General features: G+C 37.3%; 1 protein-coding gene across 1 annotated transcript in view; it reads left to right on the forward strand.

Annotated features, from left to right (window-relative positions):
- CACNA2D3 (calcium voltage-gated channel auxiliary subunit alpha2delta 3) overlaps positions 1 to 18,691 on the forward strand; it is a gene marked incomplete at both ends in the record, with an annotated part of 428,879 nt that overhangs the window by 306,711 nt on the left and 103,477 nt on the right. Inside the window, 3 exons of the mRNA XM_084269585.1 lie at positions 6,327 to 6,398; positions 7,102 to 7,182; positions 11,269 to 11,343. Of these exons, the coding sequence (XP_084125711.1) occupies positions 6,327 to 6,398; positions 7,102 to 7,182; positions 11,269 to 11,343 (228 nt within the window). The remainder of the gene's footprint in view (positions 1 to 6,326; positions 6,399 to 7,101; positions 7,183 to 11,268; positions 11,344 to 18,691) is intronic.

Raw genomic sequence — 18,691 nt, forward strand, 5'->3', positions numbered from 1 at the left:
GGAATAAGAAACATCTGAGGGGCAGTGCAGTTCAGTAGTCTCCCATAAGCATATATACCTGTACGCATGAATCAAACACATCTGAGTGAATGATTTCCCATGAATTATTAGTATTTTCACCAATTTGATATTTGTATAGGTTCATTATCCAGTCAAGCACTGTCAAATCACTGGCGTTTCCCTATCCTGTCAGAGGAGATAGGCAGACCACTACTGATCAATAGATTTGTCTGACAAGTATAGCAGTGAAGACTACGGAGGCTGAGGGAACTGGATTAGAGAGGAAGCACAGACTGATTGTGTTTATGAAGGATGATAGCTACTTGTATGAACTGGAGTAGACAACCTGTGTTTCTTTTCATGAAGGTATCTTCCTGATTTGTTAAGGGAGATGCTGATTACAGCACTCAACTGCAAACCTTAATCAGAATTAATCAGTTGGAGAACAATTTCATTTCAGCAGAGCAGAAGAAACAGAAGTAAACTTTTGGTCACTTCCTTTTTATCCTCTTTTTTGGGTTTTTTTCTAAACAGTGACCACCTCCCCACATTACACCCCATGCTTGCAAAATGAAACATTTTAATACTTGGGTGGATAAACAGTTTCTTTGCAGAAGTTCTGTGATAAGGGCTTTGTTTTGAAATGCATAAGGCTAACATAAACATGCTCATTTCACTTGTGGAAGAAGCATGAACTTCTTGCTGTTCTCTGGGGAATAAATATCTAACCGAGTAAGGGAAATCTGAAAGGACAGGAACTTTGTGCCATACTGCATATAATCACAGATCTGGATTGTTAACATGAGGATGACTTACTCTGCAAGACTGGATGCTTGCTGATTTCAGACATTTAAAATGGTTATTGATTTGTACACAGGGATCTAAATGAATATAGGAAACTATTTGGAAATATAAAATAAATATTTATTCTGTAACTACAAATAAATAATACAGGCTTGGCCCCATTTGCCTTTTCCAAGACATTTCTCTCTAAAAAAAAGACTTTAAGACCTGTAATATCTTATTTAAAAGCCATGAATAATTTATCGTATGTTTTACCATTTTTATTTCTCTTTCCAAACTTTTTTGTTCTTTACATTTATTTTCTCATTTTATTTTTGACAAATTTTATTTTGCACTACTGAAGCATCTGACAATACCTTAAGCATTGCTCTTACATTCTTACCTTTTGTGCTAGTTTCTTTCCATTACCAGTAATCCAAAACTAAGAATTTGAAGAAACTGGAACTTGCATCCACTTGTGAAACAAGGAACTAGTTTCTTCAACAATCAAAAGGGACCTTAACAAACTTGTCTGCACAGATAGGTTTTGGTAGAACAAAGTTCTGTGTTAGTGCACAGATACCATCATTGATCTAAAGCTCTTTAAAATATTTTTCAGTAATTACTTTATTGATTATATTTAGCAAAATTCCTGAAAAGGCAAGAAAATTTAATAGCTGTCTAGAATTTTCAGAGGCCTAATGAAATTAGGAAAATAAATTTCCCCAAGCATCTTTGAAAACTTCACGCCTAGGATATGGCAGCAATTTCCAATGAAACCATTATTTGAGACAATTTTTTTGCTGCTGCACCAATTTTGATTTGGTTCCATATTATACCCTGCAGGATGTTGTACTGAATCTGGGAAGTGTTTTGATGCATTTGAATGCTGCTGCTTATATTAACTTTATAGCAAAAAATACTGAGCAATAAACTACTTTAAAAGGCACTTCAAAGCACATACCTTTTCCTTAGTTCTCATCTGTTGGTAGCCTCAAGTGTTGGAGCTTGCCAGTGGAATTTTTATTTTCCTGGGGGGCAAGGGATGCAGTAGCTTTCCTTGCCTTTTTCTTGATATTATGTAAGGAAATGTCAATAAATATCCTTATTGAAGGAAATAAAAATGCAGTAATTGATATGTGGCTAAATAGGTAAGAGAGAGGACTTTAAAGTCAGTCAGAGCCTATGTGTGTTAACTAATAGAGTGCCGCAGGTAAGGAATAAGCTTAGATGCTTATTGGGGTTACAAAGATTGAAGAGATAGAAAGGAGATTGATTTGTTTATACTTAGACTGATGCGTAAAGAGATGTTATTGCACATTGGAAAAAATACTATAATAGTAGAGGAGAAGAAAAGAAATAGAGGGTTTTCTTTGAGAACAGAGCAAGAATTCAAGACAGTGTGTTTGAGGAATTGAAAGTTATTACTGGCTCTAAATATGTATTTAGATGAGTTTCCAACACTGGGTGAACTTTTGTCTAAATCATTCCTTATTTGTGAACACAATTGGTCTGCCAGCAACATTTTTTTTCAGCAGAAACTATATACATAATAAACATAATATTGCATTAATATTTTTTTGTAAAATCTTACTCTTTATGTCCCACAAATCCTGCCAAGATCCAGAATATGTGCAGGTTACTAAGGATGAACTAAGTAAGCTTAGCATGTAGCTTTAAACAGTTTTGAATCATCAGGCTGTGGGGAATTATTATGCCACCTATGGTATATCTTTGTAAAAATTGCTTATATTTGTGACTCCTAAGAGACCGGTAGGATAAAACTGGATAAGGTACAGCCTATTTAAAGATTGAGTTTAAATTCACGGTGCTTCACATTTCAGCCATTTCCAAGGACCCTTCACTGTATGTAACTAGTGACCATCCATTGGTGACGTTATTGTGTTATACTAGTATCATTCTCTGTATTTGCTAATAAGACTAAAAAAAACCCCGTTTCTGTGTGTAACCAAGCTGTTACCTGCTTAGAAACATAGATTTTGTGTTTATTTAAAAAATAATAATCATTTTTCAAGGTGTTTTCTGTAAGAGATGTTTGACTACAGTATTTTCTTTTTTACATACCTACATAATTCTTCCCTGAGCCTATGACTTTGTGATGTCCAGTGGATGAGTTCGGGACTCATAAGGATTGTCTGTGTTTTCTTTTTGGAAAAAAGCAAATAATAACTTAGTAACCAAAGAGTTTATTACTAATTACAAAAAAACCTAAACTGTTACATTTACTAGGATTAATCAGAGACTTCATTATTATGCAATGTTTTTTTTTATCCTGAGTTTGTGTTATTTAACATTTTTATTAAGCGTTCACTTCTAATTAAAAGTATTTGCTGATTAAGAAATCAACCCTAGCAAGTCCTATTAGTGTTAAATGTTTGTTCTAAATTCAACTAATATAAACTGAAGTTTTATCAGTGATTAGAAAGCATATTACTGTTAGGGTTTTTACTCAGAATCACTGAGTTTTTCAAACACTTGCATGAGCTGTTACAGAGTTCAGTTATATATAAGAAATTATCAGACTTGCAAAGCAACAATGCAAAATACCTAGATCATGGCTTCTTTTGCAATTTATTAATGGACTTTAGCATTATTGGTCTTAGCAGAAATACCCAGTGGCTAACATTCTACTATTTCAAAGTATTTCTGCCAAAATGTCATTGCCCAGGGAATAATGCTGTGCTCCTCCCCAGCAGGTAGCGCCTCACAATATAACAATTTTTGTGAAGTAATTACTGGAGCTTGAGTTGGTGACTTGGGGAAACACCACAAATATGAGTCACCTATCATGGAATTGGTTGACCACCTGTTCATCTGCAAAGCAACCAAAAAACTAAATAGGCTGAACTGTAAGATTGTGATTTTGTAGAATTATTGCAGCAGCCAATACTTGAAGATTCCATAATTAGAGGGCAAGTATTCTCTGCATGCTTCCGTAGCAAACTTTGAGAGTTAATAACCTATTATCTTGGAATTTCCTTGGAACTCCGGACTGTTTTATTTCTCCATTTAAAGAATTTCTAACACCCTAAAAATTTACTGACAGTCCCTTGTCAGTCCCCTCTCAAAAACCCTCTCCAATAAATTGTTTCTAGTAATCTCTTGAAAGTGAGTTGACTATAAACTAATACTGTGCTGATACTTGACAAATACATAATGTCAGAGAACAACAACCCTGGGCAATCATATAAAATTTCTAATTGCTCCAATATGTCACCCCATAATCAGCAGATTGCTTTTTCACTTCCTGGTGTACATGTGTTTGGGACTATTGACTGTCATACCGCAGAAGGCTCCTCTCCATACAAATCATGTCAGTGTGCTTGACTGTACTACTCTGGCCAAGGAGAGTAAATTCTTATGCTAGAACAGCTGCCTTTGACTTTCAAGTGCAACCTCTGAACTCCCAGTGTTTTGCTGAGTTGTTGGCTTTGGGTTTTTTGTTGGATGTTTTGTTCTGTTTAATAACTTCCTATTGCTTGTTAGATCAAGGATTATATCGGGGCTGGAAACTGCACAGCAGTTTCCTCACTGTGCCCCTCTCCCAGTAGGAAGAGCAGTTAAAAAAAGGTAAAACTCGTGGGTTGAGATAAAGACAGTTTACTATGACAAAAAATGAACAACAACAAAAATAGTAATGATGATGACAATAATGGAATGTACAAAAGAAGCGAAACACAGCACCATTGCTACCACCTGCAGACCACAGATTCCCAGATTGTTCCTGAGCTGAGATCCCAGCAACAGGGCAGCTTCCCCCAAGTTATATACTGAGCATGACATCCTATGGTATGGATTATCCCTTTGGCCAGTTTGGGTCTGCTGTCCTGGCTGTGTCCCCTCCCAGCTTCTTGTGCATTCCCAGCCTCCAAGCTGGCAGGGAAATGTGAGAGGCTAGGAAGTCCTTGACTTGGTGTAAACATTGCCTAGCAACAAACAAAATATCTATGCGTTATCCACATTATTTTCATCTTAAATCCAAAACCCAGCACTATACTCACTACTAGGAAGAAAATTAACTCTATCCCAGCTGAAACCAGGACAAAAGGAAAATGAAAACATGATCATAAATTGGTTCTACCTTATGTCCCTGTTGATTCCTTATCAGATTACAGCCTTTTGATCCTAAAGCCCATTTATGTTCCTATCTGATGTCTGCAAACATTCTTTATCGCCATGAGGTAGTGCCATAGGTCAAGAAATATACTTCCTTGGGAAACTTAAAACCCTCCTGAAGCAGATTGGGAGCTGTTAGACATGTAGCATTCTAGATTTTGTGTGATTTGTTAATATGACACAAGCTTCATAAAATGTCTTGGTCATGATTCATGATTTGTGTTCTGATAATCTGGGGAGTTGACAGCAGGTGCTTCATTAATAGCAAAAGCTTTGTTAACAAAAAATCAAAATTGCATCAGTTCTTAAAATGTTTTATAAATACTGCCTGAGTACAGAAAACGCGACACTGAGGTAGGGGTAGTAGGAGAATATTACATTTGCAATTGGGCATGACTGTCTCCTACAGTATTTCTCAGGACAATTGTCTCTATTGCCTTGTCTATGTGGCTAAACACAGATGGAACAAAGCAGACTAATTGCATTCTACAAAATCTCCAATTGTGATTATAACTGGATATGTCATGCTTTTAAATGTTGGACAAACCTCTTCAACTTTAAACATCTTCCAAAATTTTAGGGGCAGAAAGAGTTTAACATCAATTACCAACTTCCTGCCTGAGTTGTCTTTTGTATGTAGATGGAGAAGATCTACAGGCACACAGAGCAGTGTTTGTCTTGAGCATCACGGTTCACCTTTTCCTCAAGGCAAAAATGTAGTGAAGAGAGATAGTCTGAGCAATGTCACTCTCCTGTGGCAAATAACTAGCATTCTACGTGTTTTTCTTGAATGGATCCAAGGTCAGAAGATCTGTTTTCTCCCTAAATTGAAGAAATATGTTGAAACCTGATGTACAGAATCAGCTAATGCTTTATGCCACCTCTTTGTCCAGCAAACTGAAACCGGATGGAGCAAAGATGCTCCTGGGATCCTAGCTGGCTGCCATCCTTTTTGCCGCTGTGTTAGCTGATGAGATCTGTCTGGACCAGAACAAAGTGCATGCAACTTGTGACCTCTTGTTCCTTGCTGGGAGAAAAAAGCCTGAGGCAATGTTGGCAAAGGCAGCACTGGGAAAGATGTAGAACAGAGCTCCAGCTGCTTTGCTACTGCACATGCTGCTTCCAGAATCCACATTTCAGCCCCTTGTATCTCTCATGGGAGACTGCAATAGGAATGCAGATGAGGTGTCTTTCCTGCCAATGCAGATGGTGGGCTGGGTAGAGCTGGTATAGTTGAGATGAGGCTGGGGTTGGGCTGCACCAACTGCAACTCTTAACTACATAAGTGTCACGTGTTTACATTGCCTTACCTCGTTTAGAATGAAGAGTATGTAATTAAAAAGTGCCATCACATATTTGTAATTGTTCCTTAGTTCTTAGAGATAATATTTCTTTTTCAAATATAGCTTGCTGATGATCAGGGATTGGTGTTGATGACAACTGTTGCCATGCCTGTATTTAGTAAGCAAAATGAGACTGTGAGTATTTGGATTATTTCTGTCATGTCTTAATGGGGTGACTGCAGTGAGGGTGCTTTTGGGGACTTAGTAAGATTTTAGCCTACTTTAAAAATTTTTCATTTTATTATTTTGTCTTCAGGTAATATCCCTTGGTTAGCATAAAAAGATGGGCAAATAATCCCCAAAACTCTAGAAAACAGTAAAATAATGAATGATGATAGACCCTAGCGTTGTCTTACTTCTAAATTACCTTTTCACAGCAAATAATCTATATCCTTTTCTTCTTTGCACTGATGGGCTTTTGTTTCATAGATTCAGGATTTAATTAGACATATGTGTATGTCTACTTAAGTTTATTAATTTAACAGGTTATTAGAGAAAATTTTATGTACTCTTTCTCTTTTGTTTATCGAATGAAATTTGGAAACAAAGGAATAAGATTTTTAACAGTAGCTTTAAATTCAAAAGTTATTTATCATGAGGAAGTTTTCTGTTGAGGGACTCGATAGCTATCAAAAGTTTGCATGCCTTTTCTATGTGAGTTGCCGATAAAGTAGAAAACAGCAATATTATATATTTATTATTATTTGATCAGATGAGTTGCACCAGCATCCGCTTTCACCACTTTATAAAGAATTTGTCTGTTACCTAATCATTTCTGCAGAGTGAAAATGTTCATCATTATTCTGGTTCTGAGTGCATCTTTTATTGTTCTTTTCAGAGATCTAAAGGGATTCTTCTGGGAGTCGTTGGTACGGATGTTCCAGTTAAAGAGCTCTTAAAAACTATTCCAAAATACAAGGTAATACACAAATGATAATATCCTTTATGTTTAGGGTAATATCTGTAATATAACATTCTATTTAGCATGTTAATGTTGTTTATACTGATGTAGCTCCATTACTCCAGCTCATTTTCCTCACAAATTTTAGCTCTGTAGTGTCTGATGGCTAAATGTCATTAGCCTGAGATCAAGTGCAGTTTTAATAGCAGAATTAGTGTGGGGGTAGAATTAGAATCAGTGTTTTGCAGTTCACAGTGTGCTCTAGAAAGTAATACAAAATATTGTCCACAATAAAATCAATTAAGTGATTCAACCATGCAATATAACCAGAACACCACACAAAATTTATTCTGAAAATTCGCGTAACTCTGTATGAAAACTGTACAAAAATCTGTCCTTAACATGGCCTTAGGCTTCCTGTCTCTGTGTGGCAATTCACCTCCCAATTCTGTCCCCCAGACTATTCATCTCCTTGAATTAAAGCAAGTGTCATATTTCAGGAACTTGAACTCAAGTGGTTCCTTCTCACCTGCCCGGTATTTGCTGGATATTTCTCTCTATTTAGTTTTTTTGAAGTCAGACATCTCTACTATAGAATTTGTAATAATTATCATAAAAGTTTTCAAAACTTGATGCACTTCATCTATTGTGAAATGTTTATAACTCAGTAAAATTAGGCTTCAGGCAAATGCAAAGATATAATTACTTTTTTAATTTGATGCAATACATTAGTATTTTGCTACTTCTCTGTCTGAAATGTTCTATTATCATGCTGGTTTATTGACAAATGAAAATTAAGTTAATATTTTCCAGTAAATTCCTAGCAGAATGTTTTACTATGACAGATAAGCACATAACACAATACCATAGATAGTCTTCATTAAACAGGATTGGAATAATTATGTTTTGACATATACCTGTACTGAGTATAAATTTGTATGTCATACCTTCCCCTTAACTGGCTACCATGCTCTCATTTACAGATTTCAAAGAGGGTGGGGGAATAAGCTGACTTGTGAGTGCCTTGGAATATTCCTGTGTTTTTGCAGATAAATCTAATTAGGAGGGAAAAAAAATTCTCCTGTTGATTTTAATTCTAATTTGGATACTTCAGCAACTGTCAAATGATTTTGTAGATCAATATGCAGTAACTGGAAAGTTTAAATTAAATGAGAATTTGATAATTAAATTTTTAAGGTGTAGCAGAGTAATTTCTCGGGACCTGGATCCTGCTAGGCTAACTGTGATGCAAACACAGAGCAGAGAGGCTGTCCCAGCTGGAAAAAAAGTCAGCAGGCTATGGGAAGAGGCAGCAGATGACTTCATGCTCAGAACATAGCAAAGAGATGTTGCTGGCCCGGATAGTAACAGACTTTGTCAGACATTGTCAGAACAGTGCCAGCCCAGTAACCACCAAGGTTAGCTAACCACAACTTACATTATACTTTTGTGTATTCAGAAGTACAGAATGAGGAGAAGAGAAAGGAGCAAAATTTGAAGCAATGGAAATGATCTTCGAAGCAGCTTTCTAAGGAGCTAGGGGTAGAGCAAGTTTCATTTGTCATGAGAAGGAAGAACAATGTTATAGTAATTGCAGGATTTAAAGCCTGGCTGCGCATGGCTGGATAGAAAAGGCCTCTCACAACGATGTCATTCAGAAGTCATCTGTAAGATTTGGATGCAAGTGGTCTGAATACAAGAACCTAGAGAGAGTGTGGGGCCTGAATAACAGGTATTGTAGCACAGAGTGATTCAGAAAGGGAGAAGATAGGCATGAAAATTAAAATTTCTGGTTTTGTCATATGATATTATATTTTTTATGACTTAGTTTGCTGTGGAAGTAATACATGATCCTCTTTCTGAATATTAGACTTTTTATTTGAAGGTACATTTTATATTGCAGGATGTAATGCATGAGAGGATTATTACAGGAGACGACAATATCATGCAATACAGTTAGGTTAGGGAAATCATTTGAGTTATAACTTCCAGTCTCACATACCATAAACATTTCTGAACAGTAAAAAGACCGTGCAATTGCAAGAGCATAACCACCCTTGGGATCCATTCCTGTAGAGGCAGCATGTGAAATAAAATTCACACAGGGATATAAAATGATTGGTTGGAAATAGAATTCTGCTGACCTGGAATTCTCTCAGCTTCAGTGAGGTGGATTTTATGCCGAGGAAGATGAATAATAATAAGCTATTTTCAGCAGTCATTATCTAGACTAAACTTCCCCAGATGTGAGTGACAGTGTCTCCTGCATAAGGTAGGGTTGGATTTAGCAATACTTCATTTTCATGTGGCGTTTTACAGCAGTTAGAAAAAGTTTTTTCATTTCTGAATCTGTCATTGAGAGACTGAGTTCAAGGTTTAAAATGGCAGTGCTGCTCTAAGTGGTAGTATCTCTCAAACCAAAGCATTTTAAGTGCACAGAGTGTGGAGTTTCGCATATCACACAACACACAATAAAATACTGCCCCTGGAGTCTGGGTAGTTTGCTTCAAATAGGCAAATATTTTTTTCCTGTAAAGTTTACCACCCACATTTGTTTCCTTACCTGACTTCCATTGCTTGGATGTCATTCTGCAGTTACGAACACAGACAATTATACTTGAGATCTGATATTTAACCAACAGCTAGTTCACTTGTCATGCTATAATAGGTAAAATATGTCCACTGTTATTATTTTGGTTATCCCTCATTTATGAACAGATGCCAAGAACGTATCACCTTCTGTTACTTTCACTGAAGTTTATTGCTTTAGGAAAACCGCTAATTTATGAAACAATCTTCTATATGGCAGATACAGTTGACCATATACAATCATTCACAGAGAGATGGTATAAATCTACCTGGTATGTTTCCTCTATGACCTTGCCATATCATACTCTGGTTTATATTTCCAGAAAGTTACAGAAGCAAACAGACTTGCTGTCCAGCTTACCTCTCAAAAATGATTCTGACTTGTCAAGCTTGCTTGCGTTGAGTTATGCCATGCAAATTCCTTAATACCCACTTCAGTTAAGTATTTAAGAATGTACTAAAGTAAAATTAAAAAGTTGTTAGTAGGGAAAAATGTAAAGTTCTGGAGTTTTGGCATTGTTTCTTTGGGTTTTAATATCTCAGCGCATCAATATGCTTAAATGAAGAGACAGCAGGCGTTCTATTACATCAGAATTGAAGAAAAATGGGTGAGGAAACGTAGTGAGGTGTTCTCTTTGCATGGTAACAGTTACATCCTGAGGCTGCAGAAAGATTCTATATTAGCAGCAAGTTTGTGCTAAGACGGAATATTCATGAATGGCCACATGAATGATTTGAAGGTGCATGTGTTGCATTCAGGGGGTGCAATCAGCTGTGTAACAAGCATGTTGTTAAAAGAGTAGTATTGTAATTTAGATAAGTACAGTGCTAAATTTGATAACATACTGTTAGGCCTTGTAAAGCATTTAATTACTCTCAAATATCTCCCATAGTTCCAATACAAATCTGCAAATTTACAGGAGCTTCTCTAGTAGAAATACGCCGCCTTCTGTGGCTCCAGATGAATTGTTTTACAGGGAGGTAAAAACGCCATTAAGAAAGACTGCAAGATGTAAATATCATGTATGACAGGCCACTGCTTGCTCACTAGAACCATACATTCTGTACCACTGATTTGAATGATTCTTTTACCATATCTCTTGAAGAAGCGTGAAGCAAACCAAAGCTATCCACTCCTGGGAACATGTGAATTTACTAAATTCCAGTATTCCTTTCCTTTGGGACGTGCTATGGTGTATGGTACGTGCTGTGGTATCTCTAACGTGTATCTAGTTCACCTAAAGCTCATAGAAAAAAAGTGCCCCAGATAGAAAAAGTGCATGTGACATTTAAAAATTGTGCTATATGCTGAATTCATCAAAGGCAGGTCCTCATTTTCACAAAAGGTCAAGGATCAGGGCTTTGCATATGTTGCAATGAAGTACTGTGTGGATAAGGGTTATGAATGCCAGCTTGAAGCCCTGGGTATCTAAATTCTCACCTGATTTTTTTGTTGTTGTTAAGATTTACTGGAGACCATGCTAATTAATGTCTTTTTCTCATTTACTCTTACAGTTAGGTATTCATGGATATGCTTTTGCAATTACAAACAATGGATATATTTTGACTCACCCAGAACTTAGGCCTTTGGTAAGAATACCTTTTGCTGATCTATTTTACTTAGGTGTACATGTTGCATTTGGTTTTCTTTTAGTGTTGGTAATGTAATATTAGTTAAAAAAAATACAACAGATGAGTTACTCTACATTGCTTTATAGCACATTCTATTCCTTTGTAAATTCACCTGTGGAAACAAAGGTTAGCCTGGAAAAAACATATCAAGGAAAATAAATATACAAGTTTTTTTTGCAAAAGATGCAGGCCTCCATGACTGCAAACTGGCAAAGCCAAAAATTGCTGTAATTATGTTCATTTTACATTGAAACGGAATGCTGGAATGCTCTATTGCTATGTAATAACCCCTATTTGTCATATTAAAGTGTTAAAGTTAATTTAATATATGTGCAGAAATTTCAATAAAGCATATTCTTAAGCAAAATGGGGGCACAAGGGATTTTTGTACTAAAAGAGAAATAGTTGCAAATTTTAGTTTCCCTTATCATCTTGTTTGCATTAATCACAGCAAGAAAAATAGAAGTGCCTGTTATGCAAATGTTTATCAACTTAACACCCTAGAGAGCTGGTACATTCTTGATTGCATCATTGTTTAGGAACAGCACTTGCAAGTGTTCCATCACTATCAGCTCTGAGCAAAGCACCAGTATTAATAATTCTGCTGCTGCATACACATGCATACCATATGTATTCTTCACTCAGGCACTTCAAGTAATGTCTGATTTCAACAATATTTTAGTAGAAAGCAGAAATATTAATTGGATGGAAAATTTCATATAAAAATAAAATTATTGGAAAGCGTGATTTATTTAGTCATTAGCATATCTGATGTTTTCATTCAACACAAGAGTGTGTCATTCTAAGATTTGGGCTAGGAATTACACACTTAATTTGCACTTATTGTTTCCCCATTTATTTTTTAACTGGAGTAGAGCTTATGAAAAGTTCAACAGGGGAAATTCCATGGGTGAATGGAAAAACATTTTCTCAGTAACTTCACTATAAAACGGCCAGAAAAATATAATGGCAAAGCAGACATTAGAGTATCTTGGAAGGAATTTTAAAATAAATGGTTTAATTGTATTTTTTCTTCTAAGAATACACCTTATGATTCTGGATGGTAGAATTTTTCACAACTGTAGAAAGGAAGATAATGCCTGTAGAGAATCTGGCCAATTACTGACCAATGAGCAGTTCAATTCTCAGAAACTGGTCTTGCAAATTATCCCTTTGGCGTTTTTACAGTTCCAGTGGTGAGGCACTAAAGCTAGATATCCAGATATAACCAGCTCAGACCCCAGTCAGTTAAGTCGATATACTCCAGCAACTGCTATTTTAATCTCTGCACTCCCCACAGACTATTCCTCATAATGATGAATTTGTATCTTCTTATTTTATGGGAATTAGAACCTCTGCTACCCAAATATAAAAATACTAGGTAGTAAAAAACTTCCAACCTCAGTACATGCAGTTTACTCTTTAAGGAAATTAGAAAACTCTTTAAAACAATACCTAAACATACCCCAGTCAAAAAGTGTGTTAGCTCTGCAAGAACTTCTCATACTTGAGAAGAATGTAATTTTAGGCTGTATGAGATTGATTCACTACACCTGGACCCATCTAGTCCAGGATCCCATTTCCAACACTGTCCATTGTGAGGTTGTTCCTGAGGAGGATGCAGGAGCTGAATGGATGTGGAAAATCTCATAGCAGTCAGGATAACTTTTAAGAGTTTCCAATAAGCTTTTGCTCAAACATCTGTTTCTGATGTTTTAACGCAAGGACTTATTAGAGTGCATACCTCTGTTGTTCATGCTAACACACTCATTTCTGTCAGTCTACCTGATTTCTCATAGTACTGACTTTTCATATTGTCATATTTTATGCACAGTTTTTATTTTAAATTTGATTTTCATATTTAATTAGAAGTAGTTCTTCTGATATAAATATGGAAAGCAGAAGCTCCTGATCTATTTCTTCTTTCCCAACTCCTACTTTTGCAGTAATTTCTGATTATCTCACTGAATATTCCCATCACAATAAACAAACAGTATTTTCAGTCTTGCTGTAATGTTTTCCTACTCTTCCCTTTGAGTTATGTATTTTGTTGTCATGTTCTCTCTCTGTTTTTCTGACTTACTGTTTATCCGGTCTTCCGTGTTCTTCCTTTTTCTGAGATTGCCTGCTGAGCTTTATTTGGTGGCCATAGCAGGGAAGAGGCAGCAGTAGGGACTGTATAAAACCTTGTTAGGGCACCTAGATTATATACAAAGATTTTTAATACACCTCCAGGTCTCTTCTGATGCATCTTTACTGCTTTGTTAACTCAGCTAGTTCATCCATGTCAACTGATTATTCGTGTAATTTTGCTTTTAACTGACATCCAGCTGCACCACAGACATAACCTAAAAAGTGCTTAGAAGAGCCAAAGTTACAAGCACACTGACTAGATCTAAAATTTGGCTGTCATAGCATTCAGTGTCTTTTGTTACAACTTGTTGTTTGAAAACGTATATTAGACTAGTTATGTTAATTCACCTCAGTGTTAAAATGGTGAAAGAAAATTGTGCTTTAATGTAAACTTTTTATAAATGCCAGGGGATTGGTTTTCATCTCATGATTGGCCACTGCCTTCAGAATAATTTTTCATATCTATGTATGTATTAAAATGCATGTTGGTGATGTTGGGGTTTTTTAATATCCCATTCTAAATTGAATAAAAATGCATCATTTTTTATACCAGTCCCCAGTTTTCATAATACTAAAATCATGCCTTGGTCTTGATTTCCAAAACTGCATTTGAAATCCTCATGCATCAGAGGTACATCTGACAGTCTGTATTTGCAAGCCATAGGAATATATGTTTGAAAGTGCCTTACCTACATCACAGGACTCTGACAATACACGCGTTTGCTGTACCATCCCTTTTTCTTCTAGCAAATTACTTCCTTCATAAATGTTAGTATTTATTCATTACATAATAGATATCTTAATAAACAGAAGGTAATGAAATCAAGGAATAGCGGATAGCTTGAGGTTCGACTGACAAAGGGCATTACCCTCTTTCTTTATTTCTGTTGTGGCAGCATGTTTTAATGAGGCAAATCGTGGCTTTCTGTTGGCACCCCTCGCCCCAGCATCCCTCTTTAAGGCACTTCATTACCTTCCACACCAGTCTCTCTTTTTGAAATCAAACTGTTGGGCAGTAGCCCATAAGCTGTCAACTACAGAGAACATATTGTGATATATTCATGGTCTGTTCATTTCATTTTTTTTGGAAGAGACATTTTTACCTCTGGGTTCTGTCAGTAGTGTGTAGTGGGAGTCTTCTGCTGACTTCAGTGGAGTTTGTGAGAGTGAAGTGATTGCTGGCTTGGGCCCTTAGATTAATATTGCAGGCCGAATGCTGATACCATTGTAACTAGTGGCAAAACATTCTACAGAATTTGTGGCAAAAGGTGTGTAGGGCTGGAATTAGTTCACCAAAGATACTATCTAAAATTATTTGGGCATGTTAAAGCATACATTCGAGTTACATTGATTCCAGGCTAGATCCACGCTGGTTTATATTGCAGTTATATTTTCTCGTGGTGATGTAAAGCTAGAAGACTCCTGAGCTACTAACCCCAGTGGCCATATCTGTTTGTTCTGAAGCTGACGTACTGCTTTTTGAGGAATTGTCTTAGGGGACACGGAGCAGACAGGCAGGATAGCAAAGAGTCGCTGAGGAAGAGTGCTTCCTGTTGCACCAGATTTTTATCGTATGCTGGCCAGTATATTTAATCATTAAGCTAGCTACATTTTTGTGCTGATTACCCTATTGGGCTTATGTTTAATAATATTTTTCTTGGAGATTTCCTCTCTTGTTTCTTCTGCCTTTTTCTGTTGGGTTTTGGGGGGTTTGGGGTATTTTTTTGGGGGGGAATAAACTTGGCTTTCTGTTAGGATGGCCGTTTGTGTGGGCACAGGCAGCTGGTGGGAGTAATTGAAGGACGAAGAGGAAAGCACATCCTAGATACTTAGAAGGTATTTGTAGAGGCTTATGACAGCTGCTGAAGTGGCCCCACTTTTAACTCTGTGCTGGCTGGCTGGAAGTTTTTGCGGGTGGCTGTTGCCATAGAGGGACTGGAAAGAACCCTTGGTTACATTCATATGAAGGCAATGAGTCTTGGCAAACAATAAAGCACGATAATCAGAGAGTAAGAAATCCCTTGGAAATTCCTCCTGGGGAATAAAAAGAGAGAGCTTGCGAGGCCTCGCCAAGGAAACGACCCAGTGTGCAGTACCCCTGTGCTTCACGGATGCAGACTCAGATTTTACTTTCCTTCTTTCTGTTGCCCTTTTCCTCCCCAGCGCGGCTCAGGCCTTTTCTCACAGTGCCCGGTGGTCTTGTCCCTGCCCTTCCTCGGGCACGGGCAGCGGAGCGGGCGGGAGGGGAGGCGCCCGCGGCCACGCTGCGGGGCTGGAGCTGGAGCTGCCGCCGTGCGGAGCTGCTGCCATGCGGTGGCGCCCCAGCACCGCCGAGGGCGCAGGGGGCGGCTCGGCAGGCCGGCGGAAGCCGCGAGTGGCAGCCCGGGTGTGTGCGGTGTGCCCGGGGTGTGTGCGTGTGCCCGCAGTGCGAACTCGAGCGTCAGAAGCCAGACACGCACCTGGAATGGGAATGCACATTGCCTGGCTCATCCCTCGGCTGTATGCCAAAGCTCTTTTGGAATTGCTACAGTTGTTTTCGCAGGGTGGATGAGTACGTTTGACACGTTTTCTTCACGAGTTATGGAGTTTTTAGGGTGCATTTCTTATCCAAAATACTCCAGTGGCAGCTCAAGAAGCCATAGCCAATGGCAACGATATTTCAGGTTTTTTTTCTTAATAGGGCTGTATCAGGATGCTCCTACGTGCTGAGTTTTGATTAAAAGTCTGCAATTTTGCAAAGTATTATTTTATTTGCCACAAAAGACTCTTTTAAATTGTTATGATGCCATTTTGAATACGCTGTTTAGTTTAACGCCACGACTTGCCGTGTGTTAAAAATGAATCCTTTGGGATGTCAGAGGTGATTGTTGGTATTTTTCAATGCAGTAACTTGTTTTCTGAGGCTCCTTAAATGTGCTCGAGGCGCGCACGTGGGGATGAAGTTTTTCTGAGCAACAGTTATATCAGATTTAGTCGCTTGTTTCTCAGTACCCTATTAGCACTGACAGCGTGTTAGGTGGTACTCCATTGCATTCTAAAATGCAGAATATGTCATGGTTACATTAGGGTTTGCAAAAGAAAAGAGGTTACTGAATGTAAAGGAAGAGTAATAGACAAGTGATAGTACTTTTTGCAAAAACGTCAATGACCATATTAATTGTAGCTGACTGCTCATTAATATAGCTGTCGTCATGTAGTCAGTTAAATACGGGTGCCAGAGGAAAACTGGCTTCTGAGGGAAGTGTAGTGGGATCACAGAGAAATTAAGGAATGCCACTGAAAGTTTAGCGTCTGCCCTAGCCACAGACTGACACCTTTGTGAATCTTATCTGGTGTCAGGCGTTTGTACTGTTGCTCTCTGTCCTAATATTTGTGTGGTTTTACGTGAAAAAGCAGGATTGCTTGTAGATTTGGTGAGGTCTGCAGGGTTTTTTTTGATTCATAGTTGGCAATGCAGTTTGTGTTTTTGTTCAAGGAGTAAAAGGGGATTTTGTTTTCAGTAATTATTAGGTTCACTTAGGGTAGAAAACTTGAAGTTCATGAACAAGGAGCTCAAGTTCCTTAATTAAAGAAAATATGCATTTAAGGACAAATGCATATGTTATGGAATCAAATTCCATCTTTTACTCAGATTTTACAATTTTTTGATAAAAGTAAGATTATGTTATGATTTATGAATTAATCTAATAATATCCATGATGACAAAGGATTTTGTAAACTTTCTGATTTTAAATCAAAATCCTCTATCTCTCTGAGAAGATTTAGGCAGATATCCATACTCTCACTATAAGCTCTGGAAGGGTAGTAATGTTGATTTTTCAAATGGCTATATCTGAATGCTCTTATCTCTGTAGAATAATTCAATTGATACATCGTTTTCTTTAAAACAATGTGTGTCTTTATTTAGTTTGATTAATCTCTATAGGGGAATTTAGATATAGAAATCAAAGCCCATGTGTACATCTCAATACCCTCACTGAAATATATTGGTGGTTTAGCTGCCTAAATTACCATTTTAAACTTAGAATGTTGACCGTCACCATATGTCGTATTAGGCTAAAGGACCTGGAGTATTTAAAGTCTGCGAGATCAGTGCTAAGTCTTTTGTAGCTGTAAATTCTGGGAAAATTTGTTTCTCCTAATATAGAAAAACAGAGAAATCCAAGTCTCAGGGGAAACATTAATGCCCCACTTAAGCAGTGTTAGCCTTTCATAAGCAGCAAATCTCATTTCTCTCTGGGGAGTCCCGCCTGGAACGTAAGATAACCTACACTTACCCTTGCTTTATTCAGCGACTCCATAAAACTCTACAGCTGTAGCTGACAGCAGAATATTTAAATGGTTTGAACAGTGTAAATGCCTCCCGTTCATTTAAATAACTGAAGAATTCAATCACTTGAATGCCAATGATTATTCCTATTGGAGTTTACATTTCAAAAAAGACAGCCCATCTGAATCCCTGCGAGAGCATTAAATTGCTATCTAATTAGAAGTGCAAAATTACATATATTTAAAAGATAATTAAAGGTTTGAAGGCTGCTGAATAACTGGTTGTACATATAAATGAATCGCTGAAAATTTGTTAGCAATATGTGAAGCTTTCTTTTATTCTTTGCTTTCAGCTTTGAAGTTAGGTATAACTGAGCTCATGGGTTTAAGTCTGGTAGTATTAAGATAAAGGCAGATGTTTTTAATTATTTCTGCTCAAACCCCAAATAATTATAAGCAGCTGCCAGTTTTACATAATCCCAAATGATAAGGTCCTGAGAATGCAAATAAAATCCTAAATAGAGGGGTTGGTTTTTTCAGTGGAGTAAATCACATACATGTCGCATTGCTAATCAACTGCAATCCACCTGAAAACGTGAGCTCAGCCAATGTAGTCTTTGTCCAGTCTCTAGGTGTGTGACTTAAAGCTGGGTTTTGTATTTGCTTTTACCTCAGCCTGTATATTTCTGTATTTTCCCCATCAATTCAGGCATTACTGCACCGTTTGTAGTGCAAAGACATTATGAGTGTAAGTAGACAGAGTAATTTCAACACACGTGGCATGAGATTTGTTTTCTTCAATTACTTTGCTAGAGTGTTCTTCTGTGTACATGCTGCATCCACTTGATCCTACTTTTTCTCTGTCTGCAAACTTAAAATTGCATTATTCTCTTTTCCCTAGCAC

The sequence above is a fragment of the Gallinula chloropus genome (assembly GCF_964237585.1).
Source record: "Gallinula chloropus genome assembly, chromosome: 12".
NCBI classification, from domain to species: domain Eukaryota; kingdom Metazoa; phylum Chordata; class Aves; order Gruiformes; family Rallidae; genus Gallinula; species Gallinula chloropus.